General features: G+C 47.7%; 2 protein-coding genes across 5 annotated transcripts in view; both read left to right on the top strand.

Moving 5' to 3' along the window:
* ERICH5 (glutamate rich 5) overlaps positions 1 to 20,002 on the top strand; it is a 700,842-nt gene that overhangs the window by 612,399 nt on the left and 68,441 nt on the right. The window lies entirely within an intron of this gene.
* MATN2 (matrilin 2) overlaps positions 1 to 20,002 on the top strand; it is a 167,977-nt gene that overhangs the window by 133,621 nt on the left and 14,354 nt on the right. For all 3 annotated transcript variants that reach the window (XM_050800488.1, XM_050800487.1, XM_050800486.1), the window contains 6 exons: positions 1,252 to 1,374; positions 4,661 to 4,783; positions 5,035 to 5,157; positions 13,990 to 14,112; positions 15,444 to 15,566; positions 18,668 to 18,790. In XM_050800488.1, coding sequence (XP_050656445.1) covers positions 1,252 to 1,374; positions 4,661 to 4,783; positions 5,035 to 5,157; positions 13,990 to 14,112; positions 15,444 to 15,566; positions 18,668 to 18,790 — 738 coding nt within the window. The remainder of the gene's footprint in view (positions 1 to 1,251; positions 1,375 to 4,660; positions 4,784 to 5,034; positions 5,158 to 13,989; positions 14,113 to 15,443; positions 15,567 to 18,667; positions 18,791 to 20,002) is intronic.

The raw sequence follows: 20,002 nt of genomic DNA, 5'->3' as shown, positions 1-20,002 counted from the left end.
CACCATTTGTTTATTCTGCCTCGTGCCATCCAATGTCACTATCAGATGTCACTGTAGACAGAACTCTCTACATGCTTTGAGCCCTAGTGATCAGGTTAATTTGAGAGAGAGACGATTTTCTTAGTTTTTCTATCTTTCTTGGACGGAGGTAGGCTGGGGAGTGTGGCGCTCACCCCAGCTCTCAGCTCTTTGGCCATTGACTCAGTTCAGCTCAGCTCAACTGAGCCTTGGCTTGCTCTTTGGCCATCAAAGAGGGAAAATGCTAGAGAATCCACAGGTATACTTCAGGTGCCAGGCTCTCTTTTAAGCAAGCTCTGGGAGAGCAGGAGCTGTTTTCTCTGCATCCTATAGCTCACCTGGTTTCCTGAAGATTTAGTGTAGTTTGCCTGCCTTTCCACCTCTACTGCAAAGTCTTCTTCAAGACATAACTCTGGCCTTGTCACCTCCACCAAAATCCTCACCTCCAGTCACCCATTTAGAGCCTTCACTGATCCATCCTGGGGCTTGCAAAGCCCACACGACCAGCCATGCTCAGGTGGGCCAGCTCCCTCTGCCTCCCAGCCTCATCTCTCTCCCATGCTCCAGCCATACTCAGCTCCTCACAACTCCCCAGGCATGCCTCTTGCCCTCATCCCCGGGCATTTGTGTTCACTGTCCCCTCATCCCGGGGCATTTGCGTTCACTGTCTCCTCGTCCCGGGGCGTTCACGTTCACGGTCCCCTCGTCCCGGGGCGTTCACGTTCACGGTCCCCTCGTCCCCGGGCGTTCACGTTCACTGTCCCCTCGTCCCCAAGCACTTGTGTTTTTTGTCCCCTCACCCTCAGGCGTTTGTGTTTGCTATCCTTGAGTCCTCACATTCTCCTTCCTGTGGAGCTCCCTTACTTATGGAACTCCTCCTCCTCCCTGGGGCCTCCAGTTGGCCTCATCTCTTCTTGGAAGACCCTCTCACCCCAGGACTCAGTGAGGCCCCTGCTCTGTGCTCTGCATTGTCTTACAGTTGCTGTCCTTGCCTGACTCCTCACCAGAGCCTGAATCCCTTGAGGCAAGGCCTCCATCTTAGTCGTCATTAAATCCCTGCATCTAGCTCAAGGCCTGGCACTTGGTTGGCAGACGCATGATCTGTCCCAGCTCACCTCAGCAGGTGGCACCCACCAGCCCTCTCCATGGGGGTTTGTGGAAGCCCAGAGCGGCTGCTGTCAGCCCTGGGAGAAGCCCAGAGTCTGAAGGAGGGTCTGCCCTTCCTCCCCTCAGGGATCAACTACTGTGCACTGAACAAACCAGGCTGTGAGCACGAGTGCGTCAACACGGAGGAGAGCTACTACTGCCGCTGCCGCCGTGGCTACACTCTGGACCCCAACGGCAAAACCTGCAGCCGTGAGTGTACCCTAGGGGTGGGGGGGCTGATGGAGGGTGGGGTCCACTCACACGCGCTGGCGGGCTCACTAGCAACCAGTCATTTCTGGAGCCCCTGGGGTTTCCTGATGGTCCATCAGGTTCATCATCCATAGAATGTGACTATTAATACTATCGGCCTACCCAACTTGGGTTTCAAGGATTAAAAGAATTAATAGGAATAGGCGGGCATTGTGGCTCACGCTGTAATCCCAGCACTTTGGGAAGGATCACCTGAGGTCAGGAATTCAAGACCAGCCTGGCCAACATGGTGAAACCCCATATCTACTAAAAATACAAAAAATTAGCTGGGTGTGGTGGCGGGCACCTGTAATCCCAGCTACTCGGGAGGCTGAGGCAGGAGAATTGCTTGAACCTAGGAGACAGAGGTTGCAGTCAGCTGAGATTGCACCATTGCACTCCAGACTAGGCAACAAGAGCAAAACTTTATCCCAAAAAAAACCAAAAAACAAAAAACAAAAAAAAAAACGCGTAAAATACTTAGAACAGTGCTGCTAGGCATAAGCACTCATTAAATGTTAACTAATATTAGTATTTGCTGTTGAGCGCATTTATTAGGTCAGACAGGCCTAATTTCAAATCCAACCTCTCCCACCTACTAGATGTGTGTGACCTTGGGCAATTTATTTAACTTCTCCATGCTTTGATTTCCCATCTATGACAAAAAGCAAAACTAATAGTCATATTGTTCCTGCAGGGTTTTTATAGGGAGAAATCGGGGCCATTTCGATACGTTAGCCTGGTGCCTGACACAGGGTAAACTTCCAGTCAAGGGGAACAGTTGTGGAGCCTGTGAGAGTGCCAGTGCCTGGCGCCACACTGGGACAAGAGGCCGGAGGGGACAGACCTTGGAAAGCAATGGGCTACAGAGGCTGACCTGAAGGCAGAATCAAGAAACATGGGATTTTCTGAGAAGGCTTGTCTTAATTTTCTTGTGTCAGAGCCACAACAAAGCTCCACTGGGTGATGTAAATGTATGGGAACTTGCAGGCTCTGCCAGCTGGGCAGCTCCATGGTTTTTTATGAGGTACCGTCTCCACAAGTCCTGGCCAGCAGGGTGGGAGCGCCTGAGTGTGGCGATGGACCCTATGCCCTTGGCATGCGGGAGAGGGCCCCACCTCCATGACATGGCCTATGCAGAAGGGGCCCTTTGTGTGCCTTTCCACTCAGCAAGCTCCACATCTGCTCCCCTTTGGAGACAGAGATAGATTGTGAATAAGGACAATGCAGCTGTTGAGCACTGGGCTCCACACGGCCGGCAGGGAGGTTTCCCAGATGAAATAAGAGGTCCAGGGCAGTCCTCAGGAAAGCGGGCCCCTCCAGTGTCCAGAGAGAACAAAGTGCCTCGGTAAAGTCTTTCTAAGGACTGATCTCGGAGGCCAAAGGGCTTTTGAACTGGAAAGTTAGTACCAAAGTCAGTGCCTGCTGTGTGTTGCCTCTGCATGTCTGTGAGTCCTCATGAGAGGCCGGCGGGGAGCGGGTCTCCCATTCGACGGGAGATGCCCTGGTGACCATGGATCTGTGTGTGTCCTGTTTCCTGGAGTGTAAGGTCTGCCTGCTGATGGCCCTGGCAGTTTTCCCAGGGCAGGTGGTCTTGACCTGACTGAGCCCACACAGATCACCAGGGACATGGCCTGACTGCCCCTCCCAGCATGCTTCTGGGGGCCAGAAGAGTTCTAAGGACGGACCACAAGAGATCCGGACCTTCCCTTCTCTCTGGGATCTAGTCAACTCAAAGTACAAACCAAGCCATTTCTGTCTCGCAGTTCTTGGAGAAAGCCATGGGCTTCTGCTTTCCCTGAGGGATCAGGGAGCCCAGGCCATAAAGACAGCAAGCGCTCCTGAGGCACTCACTCTGCAGGCAATGCCCTGAGCACCCTCCATCCATAAACTCCCTGCATCCTCACAGCCGCCCTACTAGGCACCCACATTCTTGTCCCCATTTAAACCACAAGGGGAAACTGTGACACAAAGAGATTAAGTCACTGTCCTAGGGTCCTGTGACTAGCAAATGGCAACATCGGGATGTGAACACAGGCATGTATCTCCCAAGATCCAGCAAGTGTTCGCAGGAGGTACATCCACCAGTGGAATGTTCCAGAAGGCACTGGTCCCAGGCTCTGTGGGAGTCAAGAGGCCCACTTGGCAGTCCTGCACAAGGCCGCCAGTGTCTGTCCAGTCTCTGGAGGTGCAATTTCTTCATCAGGGAAACCGGGGAGGCAGCCTGCAGGGCTGTTAGTGGGAGCCGTCCACCACAGCTGTGTGTTCATTAGCCTTCGGCGCTTGCTGCCCGGAGGACCAGCTGTGCAGCATTCGGATGCCAGGATGGGCCACACATGCAGGCCCAGGCTTTGGTTTGTTTTTTTAATCTGGATGTCCTGATGATGGGGGTAAAAAAATGAAATTGATTTCATTGAGAATGACAATTCTTTTTCATTTTCAATTAGAAACGAAACGGTACAACTAACTCTTAGCACTACTTGATAATAATAATGTGTTCATTAAGTGGTTGCCGTATGCCAGCTACTGTTCTGAGCGCTTTACGTGAATCAATTCCTCTTATTCTCACCCTGTTCCTATAAAAAAGCAACCATCAACATCCACATTCACAAATCAGGAAACGATGGCAAAGAGGCCGTGGGACTGCCCAGCATCCATAGCTAAGAAGTGGCAGAGGTGTGATTTGAATCTAGGTAGTTTGATGCCAGAACCCGCACTCTAAGCACTACTCTATCAGCTGTGTGGCTTTGACCTTGACCTTCCTGAGCCTCACTTTCCTCTCTGTGAAATGGGAATTGCACCTGCTCTCAGAGGTGCCCTGAGGCTGTGGATTCTGTGCACCATGGCCCTGGCAGAGTACTGCTGTCATCAATACCAGGGACAGCATTTCCCAGCTGTTGGGGTTGTATGCTTTACTCTTTAAACAAAGAAATGGGAAAGAAGGCTGGGCGTGGTGCCAGGCACCTGTAACCCCAGCTAGTGACTCTGGAGGCTGGGGCAGGACAATCACTTGAACCCAGGAGGCGGAGGTTGCAGTGAGCTGAGATCTCGCCACTGCACTCCAGCCTGGGTGAAAAGGGAAAGAAAACCAACAAGCCAGGCTGATTTTCTAGAGGGGCCAGGGGTGTGGAGTAGAATGACACCTTCCCCGTGGCTCATTATGCCTCCGGTTTTGTTTTTCAATCTTGGTTGCTGGGGGGGTGTTGCCCCCTCGGCTCCTCTATGCTTTCACATGTGTGAAATGCAGGAGTGGACCACTGTGCACAGCAGGACCATGGCTGTGAGCAGCTGTGTCTGAACACGGAGGAGTCCTTCGTCTGCCAGTGCTCAGAAGGCTTCATCATCAACGAGGACCTCAAGACCTGCTCCCGTGAGTCCCTGCACGCTCCTCTCATAGGGGAAGGTTTGCACCAGGAGTGAAACCTATGTGACTGCAGAAGGCACAGGTTGTACGTGGGCACTCCTCCCCTGCCCCTTGCTCTGCTCCGGGAGATGGTGGGGATGTCCACTGGGACTGCATGCCTTCGAGGGAGGGTGGGGTGGGCATGATGGTCACTTGATCCCATCACCGTCGTCCAGAGGTCTCACTGATAAAGGGCTGCCTGGCTTTTGGTTTTGCAGGGGTGGATTACTGCCTGCTGAGTGACCATGGTTGTGAATACTCCTGCGTCAACGTGGACAGATCCTTTGCCTGTCAGTGTCCTGAGGGACACGTGCTCCGCAGCGATGGGAAGACGTGTGCAAGTAAGTGTCTGAAGGACAAGCGGGACCTACACAGGTGTTCCGTGGGTGCGGGTGTGGGCGCGCTACCGACGTGTATATGTGCCTGTGTGTCCTGTCTCCAGGCTTTACTGGGCCCGAATGAATGTGTGTGACGGCATCTCTTAGCCATTGAGCCTTGGTGGCTACTCCACCCCTCCCCTCAAACTGCCTTCCCCCATGCCCTGAAGTGGCTTTTTGCTGTTTCCATAGCCCACCTCCCTGTCATTCCGAAGCTGGACAGAGCCCTAGTCCTCAGCTCTCTCTCTGCTCTACCCCCAGCCGTCTAGTATGGCACATGAATAATCATGTGGACCCCTCGCTGACTGCTGGCTGCGTGCTGAGCACTGGGCTAAGCACACATGCTGTTGCATTCAGGGGACAGATGAGGGAAAAACTGTAGCTCGGATTAAGTAAAGAGCCTAAGGTCACCCGCTAGTAAGTGGTGGGTTCAGACTCTGCTGGGTGTGATTCCAAAGTCAGTCCTGGGAGAAGAGGATGCTCCTGAGAAACGCTTTGCTCTGCTTTCTGATCCCGGTGATCTCACAGCACATGGTAAGGCTGGCAGTGATGGGTCCTGGGTACACATTTCCTTGCAGCTGGTCCCAACCCCTGTCTCCATTAATTTAAAAAAAAAAAAAAAATGCTCCCAGACCTCCTTCTCTCCTTCACTGAAGAATGCTGGTGTGTTTGCTGCCCTGCAATTCTGTTTCTAAGTGGACCAAGATAAAGAATTGAAACATAGTCATTTTGAGAGAAGGGATCAGAAATGGAAGAAAAGGACCACAATGTATCTTCCCCAGCCTGCTGGTCTTTCTGGTTATAGGGCCAAGTTCCCTGACCACTGGTACAATTGTAGGCACAACCTAATTTATCCACCTTTTTATATCATCCGTTCATCTAGGCAGATGAGCTGGCTGCACAGCTGGGCGTGCCTCTCTATGCTGCCTGTGAGAAAATATTTCCAGTTTGGGACAGATCCTTGAATCTCAGCAAATGGGTTATCCGTGTTATAGCTTTTGGTGGCTCCCCGCCCAGCTGCCTCCCCGACTGCTTCTGCAGCCAGCTCAGGGAGGGATTGGGCACAGGGGATGCAGAAAGAGGGTGGGTGTGTTGAATTGCATCGACATTGACAGCATGCCAAAGCCAGATGTAAGGGGTTTGTTGGTTTGTTTAATTCTCCATCATTTTAGATTATTCTGAGAATAAGAGGAGTCCTTCTTCTGTCTACCTCATTCCTGTGATAATCAAGAATGGACTATAAGATGGTTATAGGACTCTAAGAAATTCTCATGAGTCCTTCTAAACAAATGCAGCCCCATCTCCTTTGAATCATGTGCCCCTTCCTTTCCCCTGCCCAGGTCCACACCTGGATTATGACTTGGCCACTTTTAAGTGTTGCCCATGTTCTCATTTAATGTGGGTTTCTAACCAATGGCACAGAGGAACCATCTACATGAGTAAATGTTGAACAATGCAATGAATAGTGAATTTTGTTATTTATATATGGTTGTGTCTAGATGAGGACTTGTGAGATAATCAGATAAGTTAGAATTGTCCTCAGGAACTGTACATGAGAGATGCATTTAACCCACCAGCTGATACATATGTGTTGAGCTATTCCTCTAATTGAAGACTTTCTGCCTGCCCCAGAATGATTCATTCTGACTGTCCTGTCCTGTAATAATGGGCTAGGTTTTCAGTGTGGCCACAGCTAACTGGGGGTTGGGATGTATGTTCCCCGGCTCTACTCGAGATGACAAAGAGCCAGACGGCATGACTGTACCTTTTTGGAAAAGCCTGCGTGGGGGCAGCCAGGCCTGGCTCAGCAGATAAGAGTGTTCTTGGCTCTTTATAGAGACAGCCTCTACTTAGAGCTTTGATAGCAAGTGGTCTTAAGAATGTGTCACTCATCTTCTGGGAAGTTCTCTAAAGCGTGGAGGGTTTCCAGGGGCCCTGGGATGAAATGGGCACTGCTGTCCCCCTTACCCCTTCAGGCACCTTGGGTTCTCTGGCCTCTGGAGTGAGTCCCCTCCCTTCCTCCAGTCCCCTGACCCCAAGCTCTGCTTTCCCAGATTCTCCCAGAGGCCTTTTTGCCTCTGGCGGTTAGATGCACAGACTCAGGGTGTTGGGGGGAGAGGATGAGGCGATCTCTTTTACCAGCTTCAGCTGAGAGGACTTCTTCCCTCTCTAGACAGTTCCCTGAGATTGACCTTGTGCAAGGGGATCCCAGCACCAAGAAAGACTCCACAGGCCTGATGTGCATGGACTACACTGGCCACTGGCCTGCGAGCTCCTGGAGGTTGGAGGTCAGAGGCCAACATGAAATGACTGGGAGTGTGAATGGACAGAGGCCACCCCACAGCCCCTGGCACAGGGTCCGCTCTCCACTTGATAACCCTCAGTGGCTTTCCACTGTCTCCTAGAATAAATTTCCATTACACTCCTTGATTTGGCAGAGTGAAGAACCCCCTCTTCCACTTCTTTAGCCTTGCCCTGGGCCCTCCCTGAAGCCTCCTTCTGTTCTTCAGTCAAAGTGGCAAGTCCCCTCTTCTCTGAACAGGCCTGGTGCCTTCCAGCCCATCCCAATGTCACCCCCATGGGCAACCTCCTCCCCTACCTGATGGGCTGTCCTCTCCTCCTCCCATCCCAGACTCTGCTGGGGCCTCTCTTCAGAGCTCTCCTGCCTGGCGTCATCCTGGGGTTCTCTGTGCACAGGTCTGAGAAACAGTGTGGCAGAGCAAAAACAGTACTAAACTGGAAGTCCAAAGACTGGGTTTAAATCATGTCGCTTCTACTCTGGGCAAGGGAATTGGCCCTCTCGGGGTCTGAGTGCTCATCTCTAAACTAAGAATGGTCATTGCTGCCTTTCAAGGCCACTGTGTGGTTCGGGAAGACTGCTGTTGCAGTGCTATGTGAACTTGTGAACTGCCGTGACCCCTAAGGGATTCCTCTTCTTGTCTACCCTCCTCAGCATCAGAACCCCCTGCACTGAGGAGACTCAGAAGGTAACTCCTGGCATTGCTGCCTGGAGACACATCTCCCAGGGCCATGCCTGCTCTCCTTGGAGGGGCCCCAGAGATGCACAACTCTGGAAGGGGCCTGGACTCTTTCCAAGGGCTGTCCTATGAGGGACCCTCCCTTCTGCAAGCGGAGGACACCAACAGGGATCAGAGCCATCAGCCTAGGGCACTGGGGCATCTCTGCTGGTGATACTCCCAGTCCAACTACTACAGACAGATCTGCGAGGGCCTGCTAGGCTGAGGCAGCTCTAGGCAAGGCTAGGGGAGTGTCTTAGTCTACTCAGGCTCCCATCACAAAATATCATAGACTGAATGTTTTTTCTTAACCACAGAAATTTATTTCTCACAGTTCTGGAGGCTGGAAGTCCAGGATCCAGGTGCTGGCATGGCTGGGTTCTGGTGAGGGCCCTCTTCCTAGTTTGCAGACAGCCAGCACCCCACTGTGTCCTCATATTGCATGAGTTGTAGGGAGAGAGAGCAAAGAGTACAGGCAAGTTCTCTAGTGTCTCGTCTTATTATAAGAACACTAATCCTATCAGGTCAGGATCCTGCCCTCACAACCCCATCTAAACCTAATGACCTCCCAAAGACTCCACCTCCACATACCCTCACATCAGGGCTAATATCAGATGTGAATTTTGGGGGAAACAGTCTGTAGCAGGGAGTAGGGGGAGGAGACCACCCTCACTGTCAGGTATTTATATTACAGGCTTGATGCAACAGAAGGAAGGTAGAGATTTTCCCTTATTTTGTGGGAAACAGACACATGGAGGAAAACGATGCCTCCAAGCTGGCCCTGGTGGAGGAGTCAGTAGCAGAGCCAGGACCAGAGCCGAGTCCCCTGATTTCAGGATCTTTTGCCCAGTGTGAGATGCCCTGGAAAAGCACATCTCAGTTCAGCTGCTTCTTGGTTTGTCTGAGAAAAAGCCTATATTAAGTTAGCAAAGGATTGGCTGCTCCTAGTTTTATTACGAGAAAAGCCAGGAAGCAGTGTAATTCTATCTGTCGGCTTCTGGTTACTGTCTTGGCAGATGGCCGCTGTGGCTTTCCATCTCTGGGGTTGGGGTTGGTTTTAACAGCGTCTTACGTGGAGCCCCAGACGCAGGATTGCTGTCTGTCATCACGGCAGAGGTGCAAGTCCACAGAACACGTTGCCCCACAGTTGCTGCGCCACAGACATATGTGACTCACCTGTGTCAGCGTGCAGGGCTGCTAGACATGGACCCTAAAGACCTGTGCTACATCCTAAAACTTCTCATCATCCTGAGCACACACTGCAGAATCCATTCACGATGAGGGTTTAATTAAAAACGTAGGCCTGGGTCCTTATGTGTAAAAGGAGGAGAATCCTTCTTTGAGAGGAAGAATGTTTTCTTCCTCCCTCTTGAGATTTCTCATACGTCCTCCCACCTATTTCACTTAAGTGATGGCTCCTAATGGAGTCTGTCTTTGCTCTCCTTTCTGGGTTTGAATCTAGGTACTTCCTTAAGCACTTGGTTCCTTTACCCTCGTTCTTTACGAATATTTACTGTGTACCTGCAGTGTGCGGGGTGCTGGGGATCTCTGGGGTTGATGCAGATTCCGTTTGTGCCCTGACAGCGTTTAAAGCTTCTTGGGGAAGAAGGATAGCAGAGACAGCGTCCATTCCATGGGGTGAGAGTGGTGATGTGGGAAGGAGGGGGCCGCAGGAGCCTCCCCTAGTCTAGAGAAAGAGATGTTTAATCAGACACCCAGAGAGCGAGCACAGTGAGCCAGCCAAAGATGGAGGGGAAATGCTTTCCTAGGGGCCAGAGAGCAAACTGCAGGAAGTTCCGTGCTCTGAGTATGGGGTACTGAGTGCAAGAGGGAGGCGGGTGAGAGACAAGGCTGGGGACGCCGGCGGGACACACATTACCCACCTACAGCCTGCAGAGTTACGAGAGACTTCCTGGCAGGCATCTCTTGAGAAAATGATTTTTGTCTAGTTTGTCTTCTGAGAATCTGCCAGGCTGCCTCAGCACACCCTTTTAACCTAGGATGATCCGTGGATGTGCAGCTGGACCAGGGACACGGAGGTAACAGGTTTGAATATAGTCCCATCTCTGCCCCCAGGACAGCTAAGACCAGTCACCTCTGAAGGTTCAGGGACATTGGGAAAGTCACTTCCCCTCTGACCGTCAGTTTTCTCATCTCTAATGAAGGGGTTGGACTAGTTCATATCCAATAAGTTGAACTTCCAGCCCCCAAACAAGGATATTGCCTGGCTCAGATAAGTGTTCCGTAAACACTTGCCGAATGAATGAACTTACTGTGGTGCCCACCATCGTCTCCCAGGCTGAAGACACCCGGTGGTAGTGAGTCAGGGTGGTGGCTCTCTTTGCCTGATAGGGGACCACTGAAGCATTTTCCTATAGGGGAATATCTTTGCCCTAAGGAGAAACTGACTCCAAGTTGGTTTCCAGACTTGGTGGATAGAAAGCTAGTGCCTATGGTCAGGAGGTTAACTATCGTCCGACTTTGGCATTCTCTAATTTCCCATCCGTGGTTCTTTGAATTTATAAGTGGCCCAGAACGTCCCTGCAGGGCAGAAACTGGACATTTTGCTGAAGAAATATGAGTCGTGCATTTTGCAAGGGGGTGTGTGGGAGAGAGTGGGAAGCCTAGCTGGCCACAAACATCTACACACCCCATGGGTTCTTATTTAAAACATCTGCACAAAACCCCTGTGAGGTGGATCTAATTACCCTCAATTTTCAGGATAGAAAACTGAGGAAATGTTTCCTTTTGTTCAACAGGATTTCCTAGGGGTCTGTTAGGTGCCAGGCATTATGGCCACTGCCAACATCTCACCTCTGATGATTCGTTGAAATCATCTGTGGGGCTTGGAAAAAGTCTAAAGACCCAGGCAGCATCCCAGAAACCCTGAATCAGAAACAGAAACAGAGACTGTCTTACATTGTTGGTGACGGTAGAGATTGAAATAATCTCTTTGGAGGGTGATTTGGAAATATTTATCTGCCTTTAAATATTCATACCCTTTACCTAGGCAATTCTGCTTCTGGATGTATAACTTTCAGGTATGCCTTCACATTGTACATAAAACTACATGCACAAGAATATCCATTGCAGATAAGTTGTGGTGGCTCATGCCTGTAATCGCAGCACTTTGGGAGACTGAAGCAGGAGGATCACTTGAGGCCAGAAACTTAAGACCAGCCTGGGCAACATAGTGGGACCCCGTCTCTACAAAAAATATGAAAATTAGCTAAGCATGGTGGCATGTACCTGTAGTCCCAGCTACTCAGGAGGCTAAGGTGAGAGGATCACATGAGCCCAAGAGCCAAGGCTGCAGTGAACCGCAATGACACCACTGCACTCCAGCCTGGGCGACAGAGCAAGCCTGTATCTCAAAAAAAAAAAAAACCCAAAAAACAAAAACAAAAAAAACAGCTTGCTCAGAGGGGTCTGTCTAGATTATGGCTTGACAAGGCTGACATGAAAGAGCTATAGCTATTTTATTACCGTGGAAAGTGGAGTAGTATTGTTATTATAAATTCATGGTAGGGGGAAAAAAACACCTTACCTCCATGGCCATCCAGTTGTCTGTATCATGGATTACTTAATTGTACTTTCCATTCTTACACTATGTGAGGAACTACCCCAAGCCATTGGGAAATGTTCTGCATTAGTAGTGAGTCTAGAATTTGCCTAGAAAAGTAAGTCACGCTCAGGGCAAGCAGGAGTGTCCAACTTGGCTTTGAGCCTCCTCTGCAGCTGTAATCGCAGTTATCAACCTTTTCCCATTCTTCAAAGATGTTGGCAGTGCTTCTGCCCAAAGAAAGAGAGGCAGAATTCCCTTCACGTTTGAAAGCTTGCTTTAGAATATAGCAATGCAGTATAGTCAGAAAAAACGGGGATTTATTTATAAGGTTACAATTTTTGTCTGGTTCTTTCTCTTGTTAACAATTGGTCTTGACAAGCCATTAGCCTTCCCAACCCTTAGTTTCCCTAGCTGGTGAGGGAGAATAACAACAGCTGCCTTAACTAACCCAAAGGTGGTTCTGAGGAGGCCTCTCCAGAGAGATACTGCAAAGATGCTTTACCAAAAAATATGTGTGGTTTGTGCCTGATTATAAAGGTCATTATGTGCTTTGGGGCCTTTATTTAAGAACTCCAATTCGTGTCCATTTTAGAAATTCTACTCAATCTGAAAGGATTGAGTTAACTTTCAGAAATATGTATGGTTCCTATAAAAAGTCACCACCCACCTATCCTCAGTATCAAGCTTTTAAAATAACAGCCTGGTTTTCACAGGTTCACAAACCTTCTAGTCCCCCAGAAGCCACCCAGCCCTATAAGATGGCAACACCATCCTTCAGTTGCTCAGTCCAGCAACCTCGGAGTCTTCTTTGACTCTTCCGTCCTATCCATATGGATTCTTTATTAATAGATGAGCAAATTTTATAGTCTCTACCTTAAAATACAGCCAGTCTGACCACTTCTCACCAGCCTGGTCTGGACCACCAAGATCTTTGCACAGGGCTGCTCCTAGCTGTCCGAGCTCCATTCTGTGCAGAGTGATCCTTTCAAAACAAACCCATTTCATGCCACTCCACTGCTCGAAACACTGCAGTGACTGCCCTTCTCCTTCAGATCTGACCCCTACTGTGAACCCCACATGGTCTGCCCCAGCCAGCCTTGCTGGCCTCATCCCCTGCCAGGCTCCTGGATGCTCCAGTCACAGTGGTCTCCTTGCCTTTCCTGAAACACACCAACCAAGCAGCTCCTGTTGCTGCAGTTTGCAAATGCTGTTCTTTCTTGCTGATCATGCTCTTTCCCAGACACCACCACTCACTTCCTCTCCTTCTGCAGGGCTCTGCTCAGTGTCACCGTATCTGACACACCATATAACATAACAAGCCCTCCCTACTCTCCAGCCCAGCAGCCACTCTCCATCCTTCTTTCCTGCTCTTCCTCCATAGCACTTTTTCCCACATGACATATCACATGTTTGTCTGTTTTCCACGCATCCCTCTTCCCCTGACACCTGCTGCCAAATGTAAGCTTCACAAAAGCAGAGACTTTGTTTTGTTCGTTGCTGTATCCCCAGAGCCTAAAACAGTACCTGGCTCATCACAGGGACTCAAAAAATATTTGTGAACTGACTGAATACGTGAATGAATTGGTTACCTAAGTGTAATATATACATACATACATAAGTAGATATGTAAATAAGTTGATATTATAGTTATATAATAGCCAATTAGGTTAATCTTATTTTCTAATATTTATAAGTAATTTATCTCGCATTCTGTAACTTGTATTCTCATGTTTTTTGTTCATTTTTCTTGTGGAGATGATCATATTGTTTGAATTTTATGTGCCATGTACATATTAAGAATTCTTGCTCACTTTGGGAGTCTGAGGTGGGTAGATTGCTTGAGCCCAGCAATTCGAGACCAGCCTGGGCAACATGACGAAATCCCGTCTCTACAAAAAATTAGCCAGGTGTGGTGGTGCGTGCTTGTAGTCCCAGCTATCCAGGAGGCTGAGATGGGAGGATCACTTGAGCCCGGGAGGCGGAGGCTGCAGTGAGTTGAGATTATGCCACCACACTCCAGCCTGGGTGGCAGAGTGAGACCCTCTCTGAAAAAGGAATTTTTGCTCATAGACACGCTTTATATTCTGAAATGTGTACTGTAGGATAAGGCACTGTTTTAATTCAAGGTGTCTGAAATGTCTTTTATGATTGAATAAGCCACTCAGTATGAGTCATTTTCTTCTTCTGTTTCTCTAATTCCCATTTGATTCTCAGAACTGGACTCTTGTGCTCTGGGGGACCATGGTTGTGAACACTCGTGTGTAAGCAGTGAAGATTCGTATGTATGCCAGTGCTTTGAAGGTTATATACTCCGTGAAGATGGGAAAACCTGCAGAAGTAAGTTTGTACTGGAGCTGGCTCCTGCTACTCTGCCAGACCACTGTGTGAAATTGCTATCCTCACCTCTGTATACATCAGTTCCTCTCAGAAGTCAATGCCACACGGCAAAATGTAATGTAGTGTCCTGGATAGGACCCTGAAAGAGAAAAAGGACATTAGGGAAAAACTAAGTAAATGTCAATAAAATACAGACTTTAGCTAATAATCATGTATCAGTATGGGTTTATTAATAATAACGGAGGGACCACACTCATGTGAGGTGTTAATAATAGGGAAAATTAGGTGTAGGGTATATGGCAATTCTTTGCACTATCGTCTCAATTTTTGTGTAAATCTAAAACTGTCCTAAACAATAAAGTCTATTAAAAAAATGGACAAACAAAGTGGATGCCAGAGCTATTACTGAAGTTCTTCATTTATATGCTCTGTGGCAAGAAACAGTGGTTTGGCAGTATACTCTAGTGGAAAGATGGACAGTCAGAAATCCAAGATTCAATCAACTTCTGTCTCTGCCATTCATTAGCTGGGAAAGTTGTCTAACTTCTCTAAGCCTCTCTGCTTATTTATCTTTAATAATGTTGTTGTTGTTGTTATTTCTGGTAGCACAAATCCTTCCCAGAGGGCACCTTGTGATGAAGCCAGTTTTGCCTTTCAGAAGGCAAAGCCTCTTAGATGGGGCTGCAGCCAGCCAACCCAGGACAAGCAGCCTTAGAGTGACTTGCTGGCGTAAATCTCAAGACACATCTCTGAATAATCAAAGGGGAGTGTGTGACCCTGGTTTCCAGCCCTATCAGTTATCTTTTTGTCAACGTCTCAAAGCACTTTATAAAGAGCAACTCATGTTGACACTTTTGTAAGGAAAGATGGGTAGCTGGAGTAATTACTCTCTCATTTTTTAGACAGCAAAGCTAAGACTCCAAGAAGTTAAGTTATTCTCCTAAGTCATACACTATGTCAGGCACAAAGCCAAAGTGAGATTTCAGTGCTGCTAATCTAAATTGAGGTTTCATCTCCTAAGGAATCATATCAACAGTGTTTCCATTCTGATATCAGAAACTATGTCTACAGAAAGCTGATGATGGACTGCATTTTAACACTAAAGTAGTGCTGGTGAATGATGATGGTGAAGACTGTGAAACGGTTTGAAGGGTTAGCCCGAATTAGAGCCCCTAAACTTTGTTCTCAATTGTATCTTCCTGCCCTGCAGACCACTGAGCTCAGGGGGCAGTAGAATCCGGTAGCGGACTCCAGCAGATGGGTCCTCCAGGGTGAAGTCCATGTGAAATGCATGTTGGCGAAATTGTTGAAACTTGCTCTCCCGTCTTCAGGGAAAGATGTCTGCCAAGCAGTAGACCATGGCTGTGAACACATTTGTGTGAACAGTGACGACTCATACACATGCAAGTGCTTGGAGGGATTCCGGCTCGCCGAGGATGGGAAACGCTGCCAAAGTAAGTAGCCTTGAGGTGGAGAAGAACTTTTCCCTCAGTGGACTCAGAATTAGAGAACTGCATTTAGTCCTTAAAGTCCTCCTTTATTACCACTGTCACAAGTGTCAGTTCCTGCCTTGGGTGCTCTGAAAGTGATTAGCTAGAGATCAGTTCAGTAGCCTCTTGCTTTTTTGGGAATTTCTCAGTCAAGGCCTGAGTTTTGGGTCCTTTGCTTCTCTTCATTTTCTGCCGGCCGTCAGCTCTTTCCACAGCAGCTGTGTGGGTGCCCAGAGCCTCGCACGGTGCCTGCCTAGTCACTGGACTGAATTAGAGCCTCTGCTAGCAATCACAAGGATCAAAGGTTAATTACAGAGCTTTCTCCTCTTGGCAGACCTTAAAAGTAAGAGCAAAGGGTGAAAGGGTGTATTTGTCCATTTTCACACTGCTGATAAAGACATACCTAAGACTGGGCAATTTACAAAAGAAAGAGGTTTGATGGACTCACAGTTCCGCTTGACTGGAGAGGCTTTACAATCATGACAGAAGGGGAAGGGCACATCTCACACAGTGGCAGACAAGAGAAGAGAACTTGTGCAGGGAAACGCCCTTTATAAAACCGTCAGAACTTGTGGAGATTATTCACTATTAGAATAGCACAGGAAAGCCCTGTCCCCATGATTCAATTACCTCCCACCAGGTCCCTCCCACAACACATGGGAATTGTGGGAACTACAATTCAAGATGACATTTGGGTGGGGACACAGCCAAACCATATCAGAGGGATGTCCTGTGGATTTTATTTTTCTATTATTTGTATCATTTGCTTCTATAGGTCATCCAGAACAGGCTCTGAGAGTTTAGTTAGAAGGTATATTCACCAGAGTTCTCCAGAAAAACAGACCTTCTCTATGTATATCTTCATCTTCTATTATATATAAATATAATAGAAGACATATATAATATACATGTCTTCTATAGTCTGTTCTATCTTCTATTTATATATATCATAGAAGATATATTTATACACACATATATATGTACGTGTGTGTGTATATATATGTATACTATGGTCTGTTTCTATCTTCTATTAATATATCATCTCCACAGGAAAAATGGACACACACACACACACACACACACACACACATATATATATGGTGAGAGAGGAAAACATTGGTTGATTTTAAGGGATTGGCTCACAAAATTGTCAGGGACTGGCAAGTTCTCAATCTGTAGGCAGCCTGGAGACCCAGGCAAGAGCTGATGCTGCAGCCCAAGTCTGAAGGCAGTCTAGATGCAGAATTCCCTTTTCCTCTGAGGACCTCAGTCTTTTTCTCTTTAGGCCTTCAAGTGATTGGATGAGGCCCATCTACATTATGGAGGGTAATCTGATCTGCTTTACTCAAAGTCTACTGATTAAATGTTAATTGCATCTAAAAATTAGCTCACAGCATCATTTAGACTGGTGTTTGACCAAACAACTGGGCACAATAGCCTAGCCAAAGTGACACATCAGATTAACCTTCACAGTACCCAAAGGAAGAGAGGGATGTCATACGAGCTCAGTGAGGTGGGCGTTAGGAGAGTACAGAGCAGGGATTTTTCCCCACCATGAGATTCTGAGGTGGTAATTCCCTATTTGGCGGGGAAGGGTGGTTGACAAAGTCTACTTGCTTTTGTGACACTTTGCCCCAGTGGGCAAAATGACCCTTTTTAAATTAAGTCAAAATAAATTCAGTTGCTTTTGAGGTTGATTTTTGGGAATTTTCTCACAGACTCCTTTGAGATAACTGGGGACATTCCACAAGCCAGCAAGGCTGGGTTGGATGGATCTCAGTACCTCGCTTCTTCCACTGGGAAGAGGGACTCCTGCCTTTACCGAGAAGTTCTGTGTGAACGACTGGTGCCTAGGATGCCTGTGGTGCCCTGGCCTGACTCTGCAGGGATTCCCCTCACAACTGCAGGTTCAGCTTCACACGGCAGTGGCCCTCTTGTGGGGATTTTTCTATAATTCTGCCTATTGTGGCTGTCTGTGCTGCTTTGTTCATGCTTTTCTTTTTGTTTGTTTTTGTTTTGAGACAGGGTCTTACTCTGTCACCCAGGCTGGAGTGCAGTGGCACTATCTTGGCTCACTATAACCTCCACCTCCTGGGCTCAAGCGATCTTCCCACCTCAGCCTCCTGAGTAGCTGGGACTACAAGCATGCACCACCACACCCAGTTAATTTTTGTATTTTTTGTAGAGATGTGGTTTCACCATGTTGCCCAGGCTGGTCTTGAACACCTGAGCTCAAGAGATCTGCCTGCCTTGGCCTCCCAAAGTGTTGGGATTACAGGTGTGAACCACCACGCCTAGCCCTCTTGCTTTTCTTTCTGCAAACATCTGCACACTCACACACACTGTTTATTCATTCAACACATTTTTTGCTCAGTAAATGAAGCTACTGTACACAAGGTACAACTTCTACCTCTGGAATTTGATCCTAAATCAGATTTCACCATTCCTGCTTCCTAGAGGGATGTGTACTCACTGATTCCAATTTTGTGTGAAGCCTCTCCTTTTAAGGGCGAATGACAGGAAAGAGCCATAGGCTCTCAGGCTATGGAGGAGCACTCGGGAGACAGCTGTGTCATCAACCTGCCAGATGACCGTGGGCAGCAGTGAAGCTTTCTGAGGATCTGATTCTTCATTTATACCTTGAGTATAATTACCCCTGTCTTCTTCCTCTCACAGGGTGTTGTGAGGGCTAAAGGGCTGTAAGTACTTCGAAGAGTTTAAATTACCTCACACATGAGAAATGTTCATTAGACAATCTGAACTGGAGTGTTTGGGATGTCTGTGGCAAAATAAATTAGAAGCTAAAGCACATCTAATAATAGGATAGTAAATCAAGGACACCTAATCACCCATCATACCATTCAGACTCATGGGAGCTGGAGCTTTCTGAGAGGAGCTTTTTCCCCATCCTGAGTATGAGACTAAAAAAGACATTATGAAGGAGGTTTGAAGAGAGGTGTATTTTCTTTAAAAGAGATTACTTCCACCATCTCTACTCACATGACTATTCAGTTCACCTCATTTCTACACTGATGGGATTGTTCAACTCCCTACATTTTCCTCAGGGAAGGATGTCTGCAAATCAACCCACCATGGCTGCGAACACATTTGTGTTAATAATGGGATTTCCTACAGCTGCAAATGCTCAGAGGGATTTGTTCTAGCTGAGGACGGAAGACGGTGCAAGAGTAAGTGATCTGAACTTGGCTCTCTGCTTTAATTTGGTTTTGGAGCAACTGCTTTTTGGAGTATTTTCAGGCAACAAGTCCCTCACCTCTGCTTCTCCCATAAATATAAATGCATATGCACAAATACAGAATGGGGAAGCGAGGGCTTAACTGCAGCCCCTGTGAAAACACTTTCAGTTTTAATTGACAGTAAATTCATTATCAGCCAAGAGGCTAGGCTGATCATAGGCTGAACAGCAATGTCTGGATGAGGGAGGTGGAGGCAGCTGTGCTCTGCTCTGGGCTGGAGAATTACCTTCAGTTCTGGGCATGGTACTTTAGGAGAAGAGAGATAGATCAATGGTTTAAACATTAAAAAAAACACACACACACACACAAAAGAGCAAAAGGAGCCTTTTTTTTTTTTTTTTTTTGAGACAGAGTCTTGCTGTGTCGCCCAGGCTGGAGTGCAGTGGCTGGATCTCGGCTCACTGCAAGCTCTGCCTCCCGGGTTCACACCATTCTCCTGCCTCAGCCTCCCAAGTAGCTGGGACTACAGGCGCCCACTGCCAGGCTAATTTTTTGCATTTTTAGTAGAGACGGGGTTTCACCGTGTTAGCCAGGATGGTCTCGTTCTCCTGACCTCGTGATCCACCCGCCTCAGCCTCCCAAAGTGCTGGGATTACAGGCATGAGCCACCGCGCCCGGCCGCAAAAGGAGTCTTGAGAGAATTATTTTATAATCTGAGAGAAGATCTTTCTAAACATGACATGAAATTTAAAAGCCATAAAAGAAAAACAAAGGAAAATATATAGTAAGAGAGTAAAGCCGTGATATCTTTTTTTAACCTATTAGTTACCAGAGATCAAAAAGTTTGATTCCTTATGTTGGCAAAGGTATATTGTAGTAGGGAATGATAAATGGATCAGTGGGTGTCTGAATTGGTATTACCTTTCAGAGGGCAATTTGGCAATGTTATGAATCCAGTTCCACTTCTAGAAGTTTATCTTACAGATATGTGCATGTTTACAAAGCCATGTACAAGGATATTTTATACAGCACTATTTGTAGCAGCAAAAAACTGGAAACAAGCTAAATGATCACCCATGAGCCTGGCTGAATAAATTAAGGCACATCTATGTAATAAAACATGACGCAGCTGTTAAAACAACAAGCAGCTCTAGATGTATCCCCAAGATATTTTAAGTGAAAAAAGCATGGTGCTGAATGTTT

Source organism: Macaca thibetana, chromosome 8 (genome assembly GCF_024542745.1).
Source record: "Macaca thibetana thibetana isolate TM-01 chromosome 8, ASM2454274v1, whole genome shotgun sequence".
Lineage (NCBI taxonomy): Eukaryota > Metazoa > Chordata > Mammalia > Primates > Cercopithecidae > Macaca > Macaca thibetana.
The sequence above is the reverse complement of the archived record's forward strand: the minus strand, read 5'-3'. Positions and strand labels throughout refer to the sequence as shown.